The sequence below is a fragment of the Mustela nigripes genome, chromosome 12, assembly GCF_022355385.1.
Source record: "Mustela nigripes isolate SB6536 chromosome 12, MUSNIG.SB6536, whole genome shotgun sequence".
NCBI lineage: Eukaryota > Metazoa > Chordata > Mammalia > Carnivora > Mustelidae > Mustela > Mustela nigripes.
The window spans coordinates 72,160,877-72,177,343 of NC_081568.1; the positions used below are offsets into that span (position 1 = coordinate 72,160,877).

Here is a 16,467-nt window from a genome sequence, read left to right on the forward strand (position 1 = left end):
AAGCTGCAGGCAGAGGCAGAGGGAGAAGCAGACTCCTGGCGTAGCTGGGATTCTGATGTGGGACTCAATCTCAGGACCCTGGGATCACAGCCCGAGCTGAAGGCAGACACTTAACCAACTGAGCCACGTAGGTGCCTTGGGAGTCCGTGTTTTTAACCAGCTACCCAAGGGATCTTGATGCTGGTAATTCATTTGGGTTTGCCTTAAGAAACCCTTTTGTAAAAGATAAAAGACCAAAAAAAGTCTGTATTTTATTTATTTTTTTTTTTAAGATTTTATTTATTTATTTGACAGAGAGAAAGATCACAAGTAGGCAGAGAGGCAGGCAGAGAGAGAGTGGGGTAGCAGGCTCCCTGCTAAGCAGAGAGCCCGATGCAGGGCTCAATCCCAGGACCCTGAGATGATGACCTGAGCTGAAGGCAGAGGCTTAACCCACTGAGCCACCCAGACACCCCAAAGTCTGTATTTTAATAGGAAGTTCTTAAGTGTTGGTTTCTTTGAGAGGGGCATCTGCAGTTCTGAGTTTCAGGTCATCTTTCGAAGTTAGTGTTAAAGTTTGAGAATGAGGAGCGCCTGGGTGGTTCAGCGGGTTAGGCCGCTGCCTTCGGCTCAGGTCACGATCTCAGGGTCCTGGGATCGAGCCCCGCATCGGGCTCTCTGCTCAATGGGGAGCCTGCTTCCTCCTCTCTCTCTGCCTGCCTCTCTGCCTACTTGTGATCTCTCTCTCTCTGTCAAATAAATAAATAAAATCTTTAAAAAAATAAAAAATAAAAAAAAATAAAGTTTGAGAATGACATATTTGGTAAATTTCTTTAAAGCCATACCTTAACTGATCTGTGTTTTAGGTTGAACATGTTGACTGGTTTGTTTTCAGGCCTCCAGAGTATCCATGAATTTGTCTACCTCTCTTCATCCCCAGTGTCCCCATGCACACTAGGCCATGCGACTGCCGGAAGGGAAACAGACTAGGATACAGGGAGAAAAATGTTGGGTTGCTTGGATGCATTGGACAAGGAAGGTCTTTCAGAGGTGACATTTGAGCCAGGACCTGAAGGACAAGGTCCAGCCTTGGAAAGAGCCTCAAATATATACAAAGGCCCCAAGGCAGAAAGGGGTTGGACACAGAAAGGACAACACTGGAGGGCTATGGGATATGGGCTGTGAGGTGCCTGGGGGCGGTCAGATTGGGCAAGGCTTTGGACTTGGCTCTGATTTTTTTTTTTTTTTTTTTTTTCTTAAGTGTCATAGGAAGCTGTGTTCATTTTCTAGGCCTTCTATAACAGAGCATTACAAACTCAAAGCCTTTACAGAAATGTGTTTTCTTTTTTTTTTTTTTGTTTTTTTTTTTTTAAGATTTTATTTGTTTATTTGACAGAGAGAGACAGAGAGGTCACAAGTAGGCAGAGAGGCAGGCAGAGAGAGAGAGAGAGGGAGAAGCAGGCTCCCCACCAAGGAGAGAGCCCGATGTGGGGCTCGATCCCAGGACCCTGGGATCATGACCTGGGCCGAAGGCAGAGGCTTAACCCACTGAGCCACCCAGGCGCCCCCCAGAAATGTGTTTTCTTAACAGTTCTAGAGACTCCCAAGTCCAGGATCAGGGCATTGTCAAGGTTGATTCTGTCTAGAGGCTCTGAGGGAGGATCTGTTCCAGGCCTCTCTCTCCCGGCTTTGGATTCCCAGCAATGCTTAGCATTTTTTGACTTGTAGACCCCTGATTCCATCTCTCCCTGTGTTGTCACATGGCATGCTTTCTATACTTCTTCACATGGTCTTCACGTGGCCTCTTATTCTAGGAATACCAGTCACTAGATTTAGGGTTCATTCATATCTGGTATGACCTCATCTTTGCTGATCATATCTGAGATTCCACGTGGACGTAAAATTTGGCAAGGGGCACTGTTCATCCTGGTAGGAAAACCAGTGGGGGTATTAAGGGGAGGGGGATTTTACATTTCAAGAAGATGGTCTGAGGTAGCTGAAGGATCAGGATGCCTACCTGTCCCAGTGGAGTTGATATGATGACCAGAAGTGGAGGGAGCTGATAGGAATGAGGTTCTCTAGGGACTAATGGGGCGTGCTGATGGACTGGCTCTGGGGGCACGTGAGGAGGAGCTAGGTCCTGAAGGGTGACTCCAGGGTCTCAGCACTTACATCCCACCCCCCCATCCCCAGCAAAGTCCCTCCTCAGATCTCCTCGACCTGGCTCAGTCAGGTAAAGTCTGGCACGCTAGCCACAAGGCCTCGCCCTGCCTCTCCCCTGCCTGGCCTATGTGTACCCTTGTGCATGATCATCTCTCACTTGGCCTGACTTCCCCTATGTGCACGAAGCCTTCTCACCACCCCAGGTCTGGATCAGGGTTGCCTTGTCCTGTCAATACTTGCTTTACATCTCTCTGCCCTGCTAGGCAGGAAGCCCTCAGAAGGAAGGGATCTCCCCAATGGCACTCTGCACCGCTGAGCCCAGGGCCCAACGCCACCTGAGTTCCCAGAGCCACAGCTGGTGTTCAGGGATATGTGGCTATGAGGCGGTCCTGAGGAAGTCCAGGATTTGAGAGGAAGCAAGGGCTCTTAAGCAGGGCCAGGTGGCTGCCCCTTAGGGAGGTATGGGCCATGGATGGCCCGTGTCCAGGGTCTAAGCTGGGTGCACTTAGCAGTGTGGAGTGCTCTTTGGAGTTTCTGCAGAGCCTGGCATTTCTGGGATCTCTCCTACTGCTAGGTTCAGGAAGGAAGGGGAGGATGCCCATGTCTACAGAGGGATGTGATCACAGCTGTCCCCCAGGCCAGGAGAAATGCAGGTCATGACAAAGGCAAGGACTCTCGAACCCACAGGTCACCCCCGGGCAGCTTAAGGACATGAAGCCTGAACTCGGCTTTGAAGGCAGAACCCAGCCACAGACAGAGAGACCATCCTGGTGGAACCCAGAATTCCAGCTCACAGCTGCTGGCCAGCTGTCCCTGCTTTGAGGCTCCACCCTGAGCTGAACACGATGCTGGAACAAGGAAATGTCTTGATGGAGGGGGCCCGGTTTTGGCCCCAGAAGTGTGCCATTCTGAGAGCAGCAATGAGGGGATGGCATGCTGGAGAAGGGTGCCAGGTGGACAGGGAACAACATGGCCCAGGCTTCAGGTGCTTTCAGAACAGCTGCAGAAGTGGGTCTGTGTCCCATGAACTAAGCAAACTGATCTCCCAGGCACTCAACACTCTTCCTAGCTGACCGAAGGGAGTCAGAGAGGCCCTTACCCTCCCTCCTGAGCACATAGCCATGTGGACTAGGGGCCTTGGCCAGAGCAGGCGTGAGCTTGGCTTGGGTCCTAGTGCAGCAAGTGGACATGGCTTGGCCACAGCAGAACCCTGCTGGGTCAGAAGCTGTTGTGCTGGAGGTGTCACTGCTCTGTGTCCTAAGACAGGAGTTGGGTTTGCCACGGGGCTTATGGCTGAGGAATGTCTTAGAAAAAGAGGCTTTGAACAGGAGGCAGAGGGATGGACCTGGTGACCTTGCCAGGTCCCAGTGAGCCTTGGGGCACTGTAAATAGGAGAGGGCAGCCATACTGGAAAGGCCTTGAGGGGCAGCTTGGCAGACTGGGCCAGGAAATGGTGGCCAGGAAGAGGTGGGGGAGTCCCCAGCCTGAGCTCACCAGATGCTTTCCCTGCATCCCTTCCTGACTCTGGCTCAGTGGGGGCCGCAGGATCAAGGCTCTGCTCCACCTGTGTTTTGGACCAGAGAACTGTGGCTCAGGGCCAAGGACACACTCGGCGCTTGGGAACTGATTCCCAGATGTCCTGGGCAGAGTGGGCAGCGGTGGCCCCCCACAGTGGGGAGGTCAGGGGTGACCACCCGTGAGTAAAGTGGCAAACCTCTCTCTTGTCTCCTCAGGTTAGAAATCTGTGCTACATGGTGACGAGGCGCGAGAGGACGAAGCACGCCATCTGCAAACTCCAGGAGCAGATATTCCACCTGCAGATGAAACTGATTGAACAGGACCTGTGTCGAGGTGGGTGCCTTCCCTGCCATCTGCCAGCCCCTGCTCAGTGTGCACACTATCAGGGGGCCATGGCCCAGGGAGGGTATGTGTTCAGGGCCTGTACATGTACAGGGGGCATGTACAAGGAGCCCGGGGCTGCTGGCCCATGCATGGACTGTCCATAACCAACTAGTAGACCGAGATGGGACTGCTTAGGGCCCTCTTGTGTGTTGACTGACAAGGAGCCAGAGCTGGGAATGTAGGCTTCGGGCCAGGGAACTTTCTGGTCCACTGGGAACACCTAAGTACTTCCAGGGCTATCATGGTTCTGGAGTGGACGGCATGTCAACAGTGGCTCTAGGCTGGTGTTGGGGCAGGAAGGGCGGAAGCTAGTGAGCTTCTCTGAACCCATGTGCCTCTGTGTGGATCCTGAATCAGGCAGCTGCTCCAGAGATGGAAGAGAACCTGTGTGTTCTTATCCTCTGACCTCATCTGATAGAATTTAGACACTGTACCAGCAGGGTTTTTTCTTTATTTTCTTCAACTGTTGCTGTGACATGCACTCAAAAGATCTGGAAATCAAGGCCAAAGAAGCTTCAACATTGCTGCAGTCTGTTAGTTGTGTGGATACTGCCAGACACAGGGCCCTTCCCAGAGTGTGTGCATCTTAAGGAGGGCAGTGCTTCACTCAAAAAAGGGCTCTTTAATGTTGGAAGACATGTAGCCAGATGGAGAGAGATTTTGAGCCAGCAGCTGCCTCTGCTGGGCCACCCTCAGAGCAAGCCCCTGGTACCACCCCGTCCTCGCCCCAGCCAAGCTGCCTGCTGTGCCCTTTGGGATCATGACCCACTCTGGCCTAAGAAACCTTAGCCCTGCCAGATACAAGCCCTGGTTCAGGCTGGGTCGAGTGCATGCAGAGGTCAGACCTTACTGTGCTTCCCCAGGACTGGCAGCTTCCTGGCAGCCAGAGCTTTCCAGGCTCCCTCTTAATCTGTTGATTTTTTGCAGCAAGCATGAACTGAGTGTAGACAGTATGCCAGGCTCTGTGCTGGGCACCGTGGGGCACACTGCCATGGACTGAATGGATAGAGTCCCTGTCCTTGTGGAGCCTCTCATCTGGAAAGGTAAAGGAGAGTGGTGCCCGAGGGGCTGCAGCTGGCTCCAGTGCAGAGACAGTATCAGGGATGGCTTCACAGCAGTGGTTATTCTGGAAACACATCAGGCTTCCTGGGAAGCATTTGGCTGCAGATGGAGAGCCCCACCATCAGGGTGACAGAAAGTGGCAGGGCATGTAGTAGCCTCAGGTACAGGATTCCAGAATTCCAGAAACCTGGTCAAGAGCCAGGGTCCTCCTGTCCCCGTGTTGAGTCTGGGCACTTTTACAGCTCCTAGACCTGAGTGGCAGCAGCAGGCAGCCCTTTGTTCAGAGCAGGCCATTTGGAGGGGAGACAGGTTTGCCCCTACCTGACTGATAGCCTTGGGGTTTTGACATTCAGCCCCTGGGACAGGACATGGCTACCACCAGCAGATTGTTGAGGCGCCTATCTGGCCAAACGGCTGGAGAAGGCTTCCCACAGTAGTGACGTTTATGCCGTGAGCTAAACCAGGTGGAGGGCAGGACGGTTTGGAATCCGAGAAGCCAAAGCCTGTCTTTTTAGAGAAACTGGAAGGAGGCTGGCCTAGCAGCCACTGGGACAATAAAAGGATGATGTCTCAAATGAGGTTTGGGGGGTTGATGGGGTCAGAAATTCAAAGTCTGGGCGCCTGGGTGGCTCAGTGGGTTAAGCCGCTGCCTTCGGCTCAGGTCATGATCTCGGGGTCCTGGGATCGAGTCCCGCATCGGGCTCTCTGCTCAGCAGGGAGCCTGCTTCCTCCTCTCTCTCTGCCTGCCTCTCTGCCTACTTGTGATCTCTCTCTGTCAAATAAATAAATAAAATCTTTAAAAAAAAAAAAAAAAAAATAAAAAAAAAAGAAATTCAAAGTCTTGTGGTCTCAAAGATCTCAGACTTTCCGAGGGACGTAAGGGAAGCTTCGAAGTCTCCAAATTACGTAGGCACAGGTCCCACCTTAGAGATGAGACTTTTGAGGCCCAGCTTGAGGTTGCGCCGGCAGTTAGCAACGGAGCTGGGAAGACTGCATATCCCTCAACCTCCTTGTGAAGCTTTATCTGGAAACCGCGCCAGCCTTTAGCTAAAAATCTAGGAGATTTTTGGCAACTAGGCCTCTCCCTACAGATGTCCTCCCCTGTTCCAGTATTCTCAGGGGCTCCCTAGACCTGTGTGGTCAGGTATCAAAAGGATATGAGGGCCAGGTGTGCACCCCTAGTCTGCCATCTATTGAGTGACCTCAAGAGCAGATCAGGAGACCAGGGAGGAGACTTGCTCAAGGGCCTGACTAGAACCCATGTCTCAACACTTCAGTGTTCCTCCACCCTATCCTGCCTGGCTCCTCGGCCTGGTCTTGAAGGCCCTGTCCTGGCCACTCAGCTTGGCCCTCCTGCCTGTCCTGACTGCTCAACTTCTTCCCCCACCGACCAGGACTCCCTCCACATCTATAGGCCTGTAGATCAGCTTGCTTTCCAGGTCCTCCAGGGTGTCCTCCACCCTCTTCCTGGTCCTGTGCCCTCCCCAAGCTGCTCAAGGGCAGCAGTAGGCAGTGACCCCTCCCTTTCCCACCAGCTGTCCCTGACTCACTGGAGCCCCACTTAACCCAGGCGCCCATGACTCTGATCCCGGGGCCCATTAGCAGGGCAAGGTGACCTGGAAGGTGAGGCTCAGGTGAGCGAGGACTCCTAGGACGGTTTTGACTGAGCTGCTCCGGGTAACCACTTCCCTCCTGCTCTTTCTTTCCCTGGCACAGAGGGGTCTGGGAGGAGAGCAAAGGGCAAGAAGAGCGACTCGAAAAGGAAAGGCCGCGAGGGCCCAAAGGGCAGCCCCGAGAAGAAAGAGAAAGTGAAAGCGGGGCCTGACTCAGTCCTGGGGCAGCTGGGTGAGTGAGTGGCCACACTGGCCTGGCAGACATGGCCAGGTTCACACCATCACTCCATTTGTAGCCTCCAACCTAAGGTCAGCAGGATCTCCCAGCACCTCTATTGCACCTAGTAGGAAGGCCAAAGGGCTAACCAGGCCCTTCCATACTCAGGGGCTCACACCTTTTAGCCTAAGGGAAACCAGGTAGGGTCTCAAGAGTCCTGCCTGGGATCCCAAGAAATTCCCCTTTTGTAGACCTGGAGACTAGGCCGGGGACTCAGGAGCTGGCACGCACATTCCCCTAGCCAGTCTTAGAAGCCAGATTTTTCTGGAGGCCCTCAAGGGATCCGGTAGGCCATGTAGGCCCTTCCAGAATGTAGCCCTATGCTGGGAGATGAGGGTCTGCCGGAATTCTCCATCCTGGTCCCACTCTGCTGGAATTTCTCCAATGAGCCCTCCCTCCAGCACCAGGGAGCCTTCCTGGAGCCACCCAGAGAGACCCAAAGGAGATGCCACAGGTACTGGCCCAGCCCATCGTCATTCACAGAGTCCTTACTGCAGCCGCATTAAGCAGAACAGCTCTTGAATGTCCCCCGGCTCTGGGCTCTGTCTCCCGGGGTGTCATATGCTTCCCCGGAACACTTTTTAGGGATGGCTGTGGCATCTTCCAGACCTCACCTCCAGCAGGGAGGCCTCAGGTCATCTTGTCTTTCCATCAGTCTCAAGAAGGGGACCACTTGGGTATCAAAAGGAAGGCCCAGGATCACCTGCCGCCCCAGACCCCCAAGAGGGAATTTCTACCCAGAAGCCCTTGGCTACCCTATTCATGCCTGACACACTGATCCAGCTTCTCTGCTTTGGAAGGAGCGCTTTTGAAAACCCAGCGCCCCCTGGTGGCATGAGGGTGTTTCCCTTCATTCCTCTATCTCCTGCTTCCCTGGGGTTGGGGGTGGTGGGCAGAGCTGGCTTCACGGGTGTGTATTTGTACGCTCTCAAAGGGCTCTTGCTTGGTTTAGTGTTCTGCTCTTGTTGCCTTGAAATATCTTAATAATTTTTGAACAGGGAACCCGCATTTTCCCTTTGCATTCTGCACCACAAATCATGAAGCCATTTCTGGGAGTAGCTTGATCTGGGGGAGAGGGGTATATGTTGTGGCTTCTCCTCTTACGTGGTGTTGGTGGGAGGGATCAGCAAATCCAGACAGCTCAGTGTGGTCTGGCACAGAGTGAGGGAGGGAGGCAGGTGGCCTGCTGGGGAGGGTCTGAGAGGGCTTCCTGAGAGAGGGTATGACCCACACCTGCGAGCATCTCACTTGCCTCCTCTCTCCCCTCGGCCAGGCCTGTCCACCTCTTTCCCCATCGATGGCACCTTCTTCAACAGCTGGCTGGCTCAGTCAGTACAGATCACGGCAGAAAACATGGCCATGAGCGAGTGGTCACTGAACCATGGGCACCGTGAAGACCCCGCTCCCGGGCTGCTGTCAGAGGAGCTGCTGCAAGACGAGGAGACACTGCTGAGCTTCATGCGGGACCCATCACTGCGCCCCGGGGACCCTGCCAGGAAAGCCCGGGGCCGCACCCGCCTGCCTGCCAAGAAGAAGCCACCACAGGATGGGCCTGGCTCACGGACCATTCCAGACAAATCCCCCAAGAAGCCCTGGGGCCAGGATGCGGGCTCCGGCAAGGGGGGGCAAGGGCCAGTGGCCCGGAAAGCAACGCGGCGAACGCCTTCCCACCTGCCATCTAGCCCTGCAGCTGGGGACTGTCCCATCCCAGCAGCCCCCGAGAGCCCCCCTCTGGGCCCCGAGACCCCGGACGAGGCCGTCCCAATGGCTGCCGACTCGAATGTCCAAGTGCCTGGCCCTCCAGTGAGCCCCAAGCCCTTGGGCCGGCTCCGGCTGCCCCGCGAAAACAAGGGAACCCGGAGATCGCCAGGTGCCAGGCCTGATGCTGGGACAGGACCGCCCTCTGCTGTGGCCGAGAGGCCCAAGGTCAGCTTACACTTTGACACTGAGACTGATGGCTACTTCTCTGATGGGGAGATGAGTGACTCAGATGTGGAAGCTGAGGACAGTGGGGTGCAGCAGGCTCCCCGGGAAGCAGGGGCTGAGGAGGTGGTCCGCATGGGGGTACTGGCCTCCTAAGTCACCCCTACCCCATCCCGGGCCCTGCCCTGGTCCTCCCATGAGGCCTCAGCCCAGTCACAACTGCCATTTCCTATCTCTGCTGAGTGTCTCAGACCCTTGAGACTGCCACTCTGTTGTGGTTTTATTTTTAATATAGAGAGAGTTTTGAATTCCACACTGTTGTCTTTCCTCTGTGCTGGCCTAGGACAGTAGGATTCCTTCCACGGCTCTGGCCGCAAGGACCATCGCAGGTCCTGGGCACTGTCCTTGTCTTGGCAGCACCCCGCCCCGGCCCACAAGGCCTCGGCGGGCTCCTGGCTAGATGTAGGCAAGGTGAGGAAGAGCCCAGGACTCCAGCCCGCTGCCACTGGGTGACACAGACCGTCGTTTGGGCATTATTTCATGGCAGATGGGCCAGCCCAGGGCCTGCCCCGCCTTGTCCCCAAATCCTACTGGGGTCCATTTGGGGGGTCCTGCTGCACTCCACTGATCCCCGAGGAAGTCTAATAAGTGATACCCAGCCAGAGTCTACTCACTGTCACAAGCACAACGAGCTTATACAAGAAAGCACTGAGGGGGGCGCAGAGGGCCCGCTGGTTCCAGAGGAACCGCAGCTGTTCCTGATTAACCCACATCATCTGAGGCCTGCCTGCCCACCCCGCGACCCTCTACTCCCTTGCTGCTCCACCCCTGCCAGTGCCCAGCCCGGCGGCTCGGAGAAAGGGTTCCTGGAACTCTTCCTGAGCTGTGCCATTTACTCAGGGGACTCCCAAACAGCCAGCCGCCAGTGCCGGTGGAGGGCTGCAAGGGAGGGCCAGTGCCCAGACAGGGGCGTGGGGCTCGGACTCCCCCACTTAGAGAATTGCTCTGGGGCTCCAACTTCCTTCCTTCCTTCGGGGCCAGTCTCGGCCCAAGTCTGGTCACTCCCAGACGACTGACCTGACCAGACCAGACCGTTTGCCTTTTCAAATTTTCCAGTCCTGCTAAGAGACGAGCTTCTTCCTCAGTTTCCTTTTGGAAACTCCTCCTTCCAACAAGCAGTGGGATCCCGGGGCCTGGGATAGGGATCAAGTCTTGCTGAATGTTCCTGGTACCTCTATCCCTATGAGCCGTGACCCCCTCTCCTGGCTATGCCTTCCCTCCCCACCACCGACCCGCCTGCCACCTTTTCCGTTTCACCCTCTAGGTCCCAGGTAGTTGCTCTGAAGAGTTTCAGTGGAGAGGCCCCAGGGTGATAGCTCAGGGAACAAACAAACAAGGAATTCAGTGAAAACATGGCTTTTTTTCTTTCATGAATTACTCCTGGGTCACTTCCGCCACTGGTGAAGCTAGAACTTCTCCAACAAGAACCTTGCAAAAGTCCAGTGAATCAGTCGAATCATTCTATGGATGCCAAAGAATATTTTGACCATAACACAGCACAGCCTGGACCTGACAACTTGTCACTTGGACTTTTTTTTTTCTTTTAATGGAGTTCTTTAGCAACAAAGCGTAGAGATGTGTTCATTGCACACACCCAAGGAGACAAGCCCGAGCTCTTGGAAAAGGATGCTGTTCTGCTGCTGCTCAACTGTTCAAATTGGGAAGCGGGACTCAGCATAGGATTTCAGGTCCGGGGCTGGGTCCACCATGAGCTTTCCCAAACTCAGACTCACAGAGGGGGCGAAGAATCCTGACCGCAAAACCAGCATGGCAAAAGTCTTTACCATGTGGTTCCCCTGACACAGATATACAACCTGCAAATCAGCGGGATGGGGAGCAGCTTGGCCACCCACCCCTGACTCCGGAACTTTCAAGGTACGACAGTGGCATTGTCATCGACACTCAGTTTCATGGGAATTTTAACAAAATAGGAAGCGAAGATAGGACTCCGTTCAGAAGATCAGGCAAATTGGTCCAGGTGGAATGGACTCAGGACGGGCTTCCAGGATTCTGGGCGTTGGGGTGGCACAAGGTACCATGTAGAGTTGAGTCGGCCTGCCTCCTTGGCAGTCATGGCCAGTGCAGTGTCCGCACCGGCGCCCCAATCCCCGTTCTCTGTTTACTGCCTTTGAACAGTCCTCCTTCCCCGTGCTCTGGGTCACAATCTTGTCTGTACTGGATTGCCGGGTCTGACCTTGCAGGAAGCCAGGGAACGAGCTTAAAGAACAACCAAATGCTGCCGGGGGTGGGGGTGGGGTGTCAGGAATGGCTCAGGCCCAGTAGACTCAGCACTTCCCCCCTCACCCGTTCATGTGTTCCGAGGCAGAGTCTGGGCTCCCTGGGGGCAGGAGAGAACTGGGCAGAGAATACAGCATGTCTGGCCAGGGTCTGGTCTGGGTAGGCCAGGCAGGGGGCAGCCAGCTCTCTTTGGGGGGCCTCTGCCCAGGCCTCTTGATGTTCTTCTCTGTTGGCTTTTGACTTTGGACTGGACTCTCCCTGGGGCCATGTCCTGCACAGGGATCTGTTCGGCCAGCTGGTGAGGGAAGTAGGGGTAGGGGGCCTTCACTCCCAGGCCAGGCCCTAGAGTTATTCTTGCCGGGCAGCTGTCCACCTTTAGGGCACCCAGCAAGACTACACAGAGGTCAAGGATGCTGGTCCCCACCACTGTCATTTCCTCCATTAGCCATAGCCTCTTCACTTACTCTCTGGTCTACTGCTCACCGTGTGGACAGCTTTGCCACCCCTGGTGTTGAGCTTGGAAACAGGGAAGAAAGCAGGAGGCCTTTTGCAGGCCATAGGCCGAGGCAGAGCCCATGCTTGACCACATATGTCCCCACTCACTGGCCCTCTTCTGGGAGGGAGAAGCTGCTCTTGTTACTCATTCTGTCATTCCCCATTTTCCCAGTCTGGGCTGCACAGCTCCACCTTCCCCCTTTTCACAGTGAGAAAAGGATAAGTTGCAAGGAAAGTATTTTTATGGATCATAAATGTATTTTAAAGTGACTAAGGAGAAGAAAGGTAGAAGGCTTTATTTTATTAAATGAGCTCTCTGACTTTGTGACAGTGTGTGGCATTTGTAATATGAAGGTCTAGATTTCCTTCGAGAAGCCCCTGAGGTTTCCACACGTGGGTGCCAGGCTATAGGTGTGTGCCTCTGTACCAGGGCACATCTCCTGTGTCCTTGTGCATGCGTGTTTGTGTGCCATGTATGGGCACGTTGTGGGACTGACTGGGGCAATTTCTAGAGAATCACCTGTGTGCTACTAACAGACGTTGGCAGCAGCTGGACTTGGCATTTCCTTGCTCATGGCCAGATGTGGCCAGCCTCTGCCCATGCCCGGAGGTCTGCAGAATGATCCAGATGCCTGTCACAAGGCCCTTGGGGAGGCCACTTCCCACACCCCTGGCCCAGCTGGCCACATTGGCCAAAGAGCCAGGGATGGAGTCTGGGACTTTTGGTTGTTCTTTAAGGCACTTCCTGCCACCTTGTCCCTCAGACACACAAAACACTCTGTGCTCCGCAAACGACTCGGGGTGGGGGGATGATATGAATGTCACAGGAGGCGACACCTTCTGTCCTTGTTTCAAAGAAAGTGATGTGCCATTTGTTAATATACAAGAGAAATATTGAAAATATATTGAAAAGAGCAATTTTAAATTATTTTTGGCTTATGTTGCAATATTTATTTTCTTGTATTAGAAAAGATTCCTTTGTAGAGAAAAAATGTATTTTTCATTAACGCAAAGACCTATTTCTCCTTTTTGTACATTGTCCACGTTCGCTCCCCTTAACGAGCAATAGAATGTATGGCCGCCTCGCCACGGCCAGTGCCCGCGTGCCCTGCATGATTCCGTGTTGCCGCTGCTGCGTAGCTCCCACTCCCATCCTGTCCTGCTCACTCATAGGGCTTTCTGGACCCGGGCTCCCACCAGGGCCAGTGTCTCAAGGAGCCCTTTGCACTCCTCGTGTGTTGGCAAACGCAGTTAATAAAGCAATGTTTTCTGTGCCGGCTGGTGTGAGGCTTTGTTGCACCGAGGGGGTGGGGGGTGTACACCCCACAGCCAGCAGAGGCTTGGTGACCCAGCAAGTGCTCAGGAGTCCTGTAGTGATGCTCCGACCGAATCTGGGGCTGTGCTCAAGGGCAGTGTTTGCTCCTCACTGTTGGCATCCACCGGGATTTGGGTGAGGGAAGTTCCCAGAGGCACAGCTGTGATGGGAGGCAAAATTCCACATCACTGGCAGGATGCCTGCACTTGTCCCACCCTGCTGTGGGCCACCTACGAGGGACACTGGGAAGGTTTGCAGAGCACCTCGGGCACCTGTCCCTCCATCAGGGAAGTTTTGTTTCTCATTCCTGATTGCCTGAGCACCTGCTCGGTGCTGGGATCTAGAAGGTGTTAGGAGCATAGCCACAATCCCTGCTCCAGGGCAGCTCACTGTCCAGCAGGTACACAGATGACGAGTGGACAGGGAGTTACAGAGGCCTGGGCTGATTGGGGGATGGGAGGAGTTCAGGACAGGTTTCCCTGAAGAAGGGATAATACCAATCACTCATTCACCAATGAATCTTGACCATATACCTCCATTCTGCCAGCATGCTGGGTTGGATACCAAACATCACCAGGAGCCTGCCATCCTAGAACTTCCAGTAGAGACCTGAAGAATAAACGGTTGCTCGGTCAAGGGCAGCGGGGTAGAAGGAAGGGCCAACAGCATTCCTGAAAAGGCTCGGGCATGTGCAAAGATGCATCAAACTATGCAGAGTCGGAAGGGATCTTAAACCTCCTCTTAGAGCCAGAGGCGGGAAGAGGTAGAATTGAGATTCAAGGAACCTAGCTTCTAGAGCCACCGACTCAAGTTTCCTGCCAGCAAGAATTGCCCCATTTTGTCACTGGTGCAATAGGCAGTAGCCCCCAAGGCTACCTCCAGATCCAAGGTCTGTGGCCACAGCACAGAAGACATGGGAAGTGAACCTGGGGTTTCTGATTAGCCAGCCCACCTGTCACAGGGGCCAGCTGCCCTGGGCTCGCACCCCAGCACCCCATCCTCTCAGTCCTCCCTCCACTGGCACCATGCCACGCCCACTTGGCCACCTTGGTCCAGAAAAGTGATGCAGGGGCCCTGCTGCCAGACTGCCAGACCCACACCTGAACGCTGACCCAGCTGCTACACGGGCCAGAAAGGCCAAGACACCTGTGGGTCTAAAGCAGCAGTGTTTGGTAGACATCAAGTGCAAGCACACATGTAATTCTGGTAGCCGCACATTTTTTTAAATTTAATTTTCTTTATTTATTTGACAGAGAGAGAGATCACAAGCAGGCAGAGAGGCAGGCAGAGAGAGAGAGGGGGAAGCAGGCTCCCTGCTGAGCAGAGAGCCCGATGCGGGGCTCGATTCCAGGATCCTGGGATCATGACCTGAACCGAAGGCAGAGGATTAACCCACTGAGCCACCCAGGTGCCCCTAGCCGCACATTTTAAAAAGTGAAAACAAACATGTAAGATGGAATTATAATAATTTTATTTAACCTATCATCCAAATATAAGCACTTAAACATGTAGATCATATAAAACAATTGCTAATGAGATATTTTACATTCTTCTGCAGGCCAGTGTGTTTTCTGCATTTACAGCACATCTCAGTTTGGTAGCCAAGCCACCTTTTGAGTTCAATGGCCATGTGGCTAGTACCTACTCTTTTGAGTATCATAGGCCTAGAGGCCATCGGCTGCCTCCTGGATTGCTTGTGGGGAGTGAGGGACAGACAGACAGCCATTGCGAACCCTTGTCCCGCTTCCACAGGGGAAGGCAGAGGAGTAGACCTGGCCCTAGTTCCCAGCCAAGTCCCTCTGGGGTCCCTTTCTGCACCCACTCAAGTCCACATGACTGCTTCACGGCAGGGGTCTCACAACTGGCTGGGGCTCCTAGGCCTTTGCCCCTGCAGCTGCTTCTGTTATCTCTGTCCCTGAGAACAGGACAGGACGAGTGTGGACTGAGCTGCTCCCAGCTCCCTCGTGGAGGGCCACTTCTTTCCCAGTATCTCCCAGGAGAGGTGTGTCATTCATCCACCCTTCTATCTTGCTTGCACCGATTCCACACTCGCTGAACACCTGCTACTGGGCCCTGAGGACGTTAGGATGACCATATGCCTGTAGGAAGAGACCGGGCCAGTGTGGGAGACACACCTTAATCATGTGATCCCAGAGCAGTGTCCACTACTCACTAAGACCATCCTGTGAGCTGGGTGGGAGGGGGTCTCTGAGAGCCTCCCCTGTTCTCACCAAATTTCTGCAAGGGTAGGGTATGGGGCGCCATCTGCTGCCCGTCGGGCCCAAGCACAGATGCCTCCAGCAAGGAGTCTCAAGGACCCCAGGAACAGGCCCAACCATGCAGTCCCTAGTTTCAGGAGTCCAGACCTCCCCAAGACACCCATGCCCCCATCCATGGCCCTTCATGAGCCAGCACAGAGAAGGATCTTCTTTATCAGCCTTCAGGATAAGGGACCAGAGGGCTCCTGAGAAGCTAAGGCATTGGTTTAGGCCTATGGGGTTCCCACACTGGGTAGCGTGGGTGGACCGGGGATTTCCAAGCCCTGCTATCTCATAACTCCTAAAGCAATGGAGGAAATTAATGGCGGGTTGGAGAGGGAGTGCTCCACACTCCCAGAGATGGCGTTAGTCCCTCTCACTGCACCCCTATGAGTCTGCCTCAGCCACCTACTCTTCATTCCCCTGATGAGAAACACAGGCAGGACATGGGGTTTCATGATCACCATTTGGGGGGTTGCCTGATAAAAGAAGAAATCCTGAAATATGGATTTTAGGGCAGCTTTCTGGGCTTCAGGCAGACTCACTGCCTAGAGTCAAAGAGAGCGCGAGGCAAGGATGGGGGCTCAGTCAAGCAGGTGACTTAGGGGCAAGCTTAGTGAAGCAGGATTGGGCTTGACACCCTGTGCTCCAAGCCAGGCCTGGAGTTCAGAAGCATCCACATCATCTATCCTTGGGGAACCTGGGTCGGGAGGCAAAGGTCCTGGTCCTGGCTTGTGAGGGAGATCCTCAGTGGGTTTGGAGGTTAGGTTGCCAGATATAGCAAATAACAGTACTGGAGCCACAGTGAAATTAGAATTTCAAATAAATACTGAATAATTCTTCAGTACAACTATGTACCAAATATTGCATCCTGGATTTTCCCTGGCAATCGTAGCAGGAGCCTCTTGTTCTCCACTATATCATGGCCCGGGCAGAGGGGTGATTTTTCATGGTGTGTAAGACTGGAGAAGATCCCAGACTGTCTCCACAACTCCAGAATGCTCACCCCTGAAGTTCAAGAGCAATGGAAAGGGGGCTGCAGCCAGTAGCCAGGACACACAGAACCCAAGACGGGCCTGCCCCCATTTCATCTCACATCCCAGCCTAAGGCTGAATGGAACTCCATCCTTGAAGGAACCCTTCTCCCTAGAGCTGTTTGACGCCCACTGGCCATTTATTACT

General features: G+C 54.0%; 1 protein-coding gene across 8 annotated transcripts in view; it reads left to right on the forward strand.

Moving 5' to 3' along the window:
* JADE2 (jade family PHD finger 2) overlaps window positions 1-12,987 on the forward strand; it is a 53,743-nt gene extending 40,756 nt beyond the window's left edge. For 7 of the 8 annotated variants that reach the window (XM_059417594.1, XM_059417593.1, XM_059417592.1 and 4 more), the window contains 3 exons: window positions 3,876-3,993; window positions 6,823-6,951; window positions 8,270-12,987. In XM_059417594.1, the coding sequence (XP_059273577.1) occupies window positions 3,876-3,993; window positions 6,823-6,951; window positions 8,270-9,075 (1,053 nt within the window). In that variant the 3' untranslated portion in view covers window positions 9,076-12,987. The remainder of the gene's footprint in view (window positions 1-3,875; window positions 3,994-6,822; window positions 6,952-8,269) is intronic. The other variant, XM_059417596.1, reaches the window with a different exon arrangement.
* The last annotated feature ends 3,480 nt before the right edge of the window (window positions 12,988-16,467 follow it).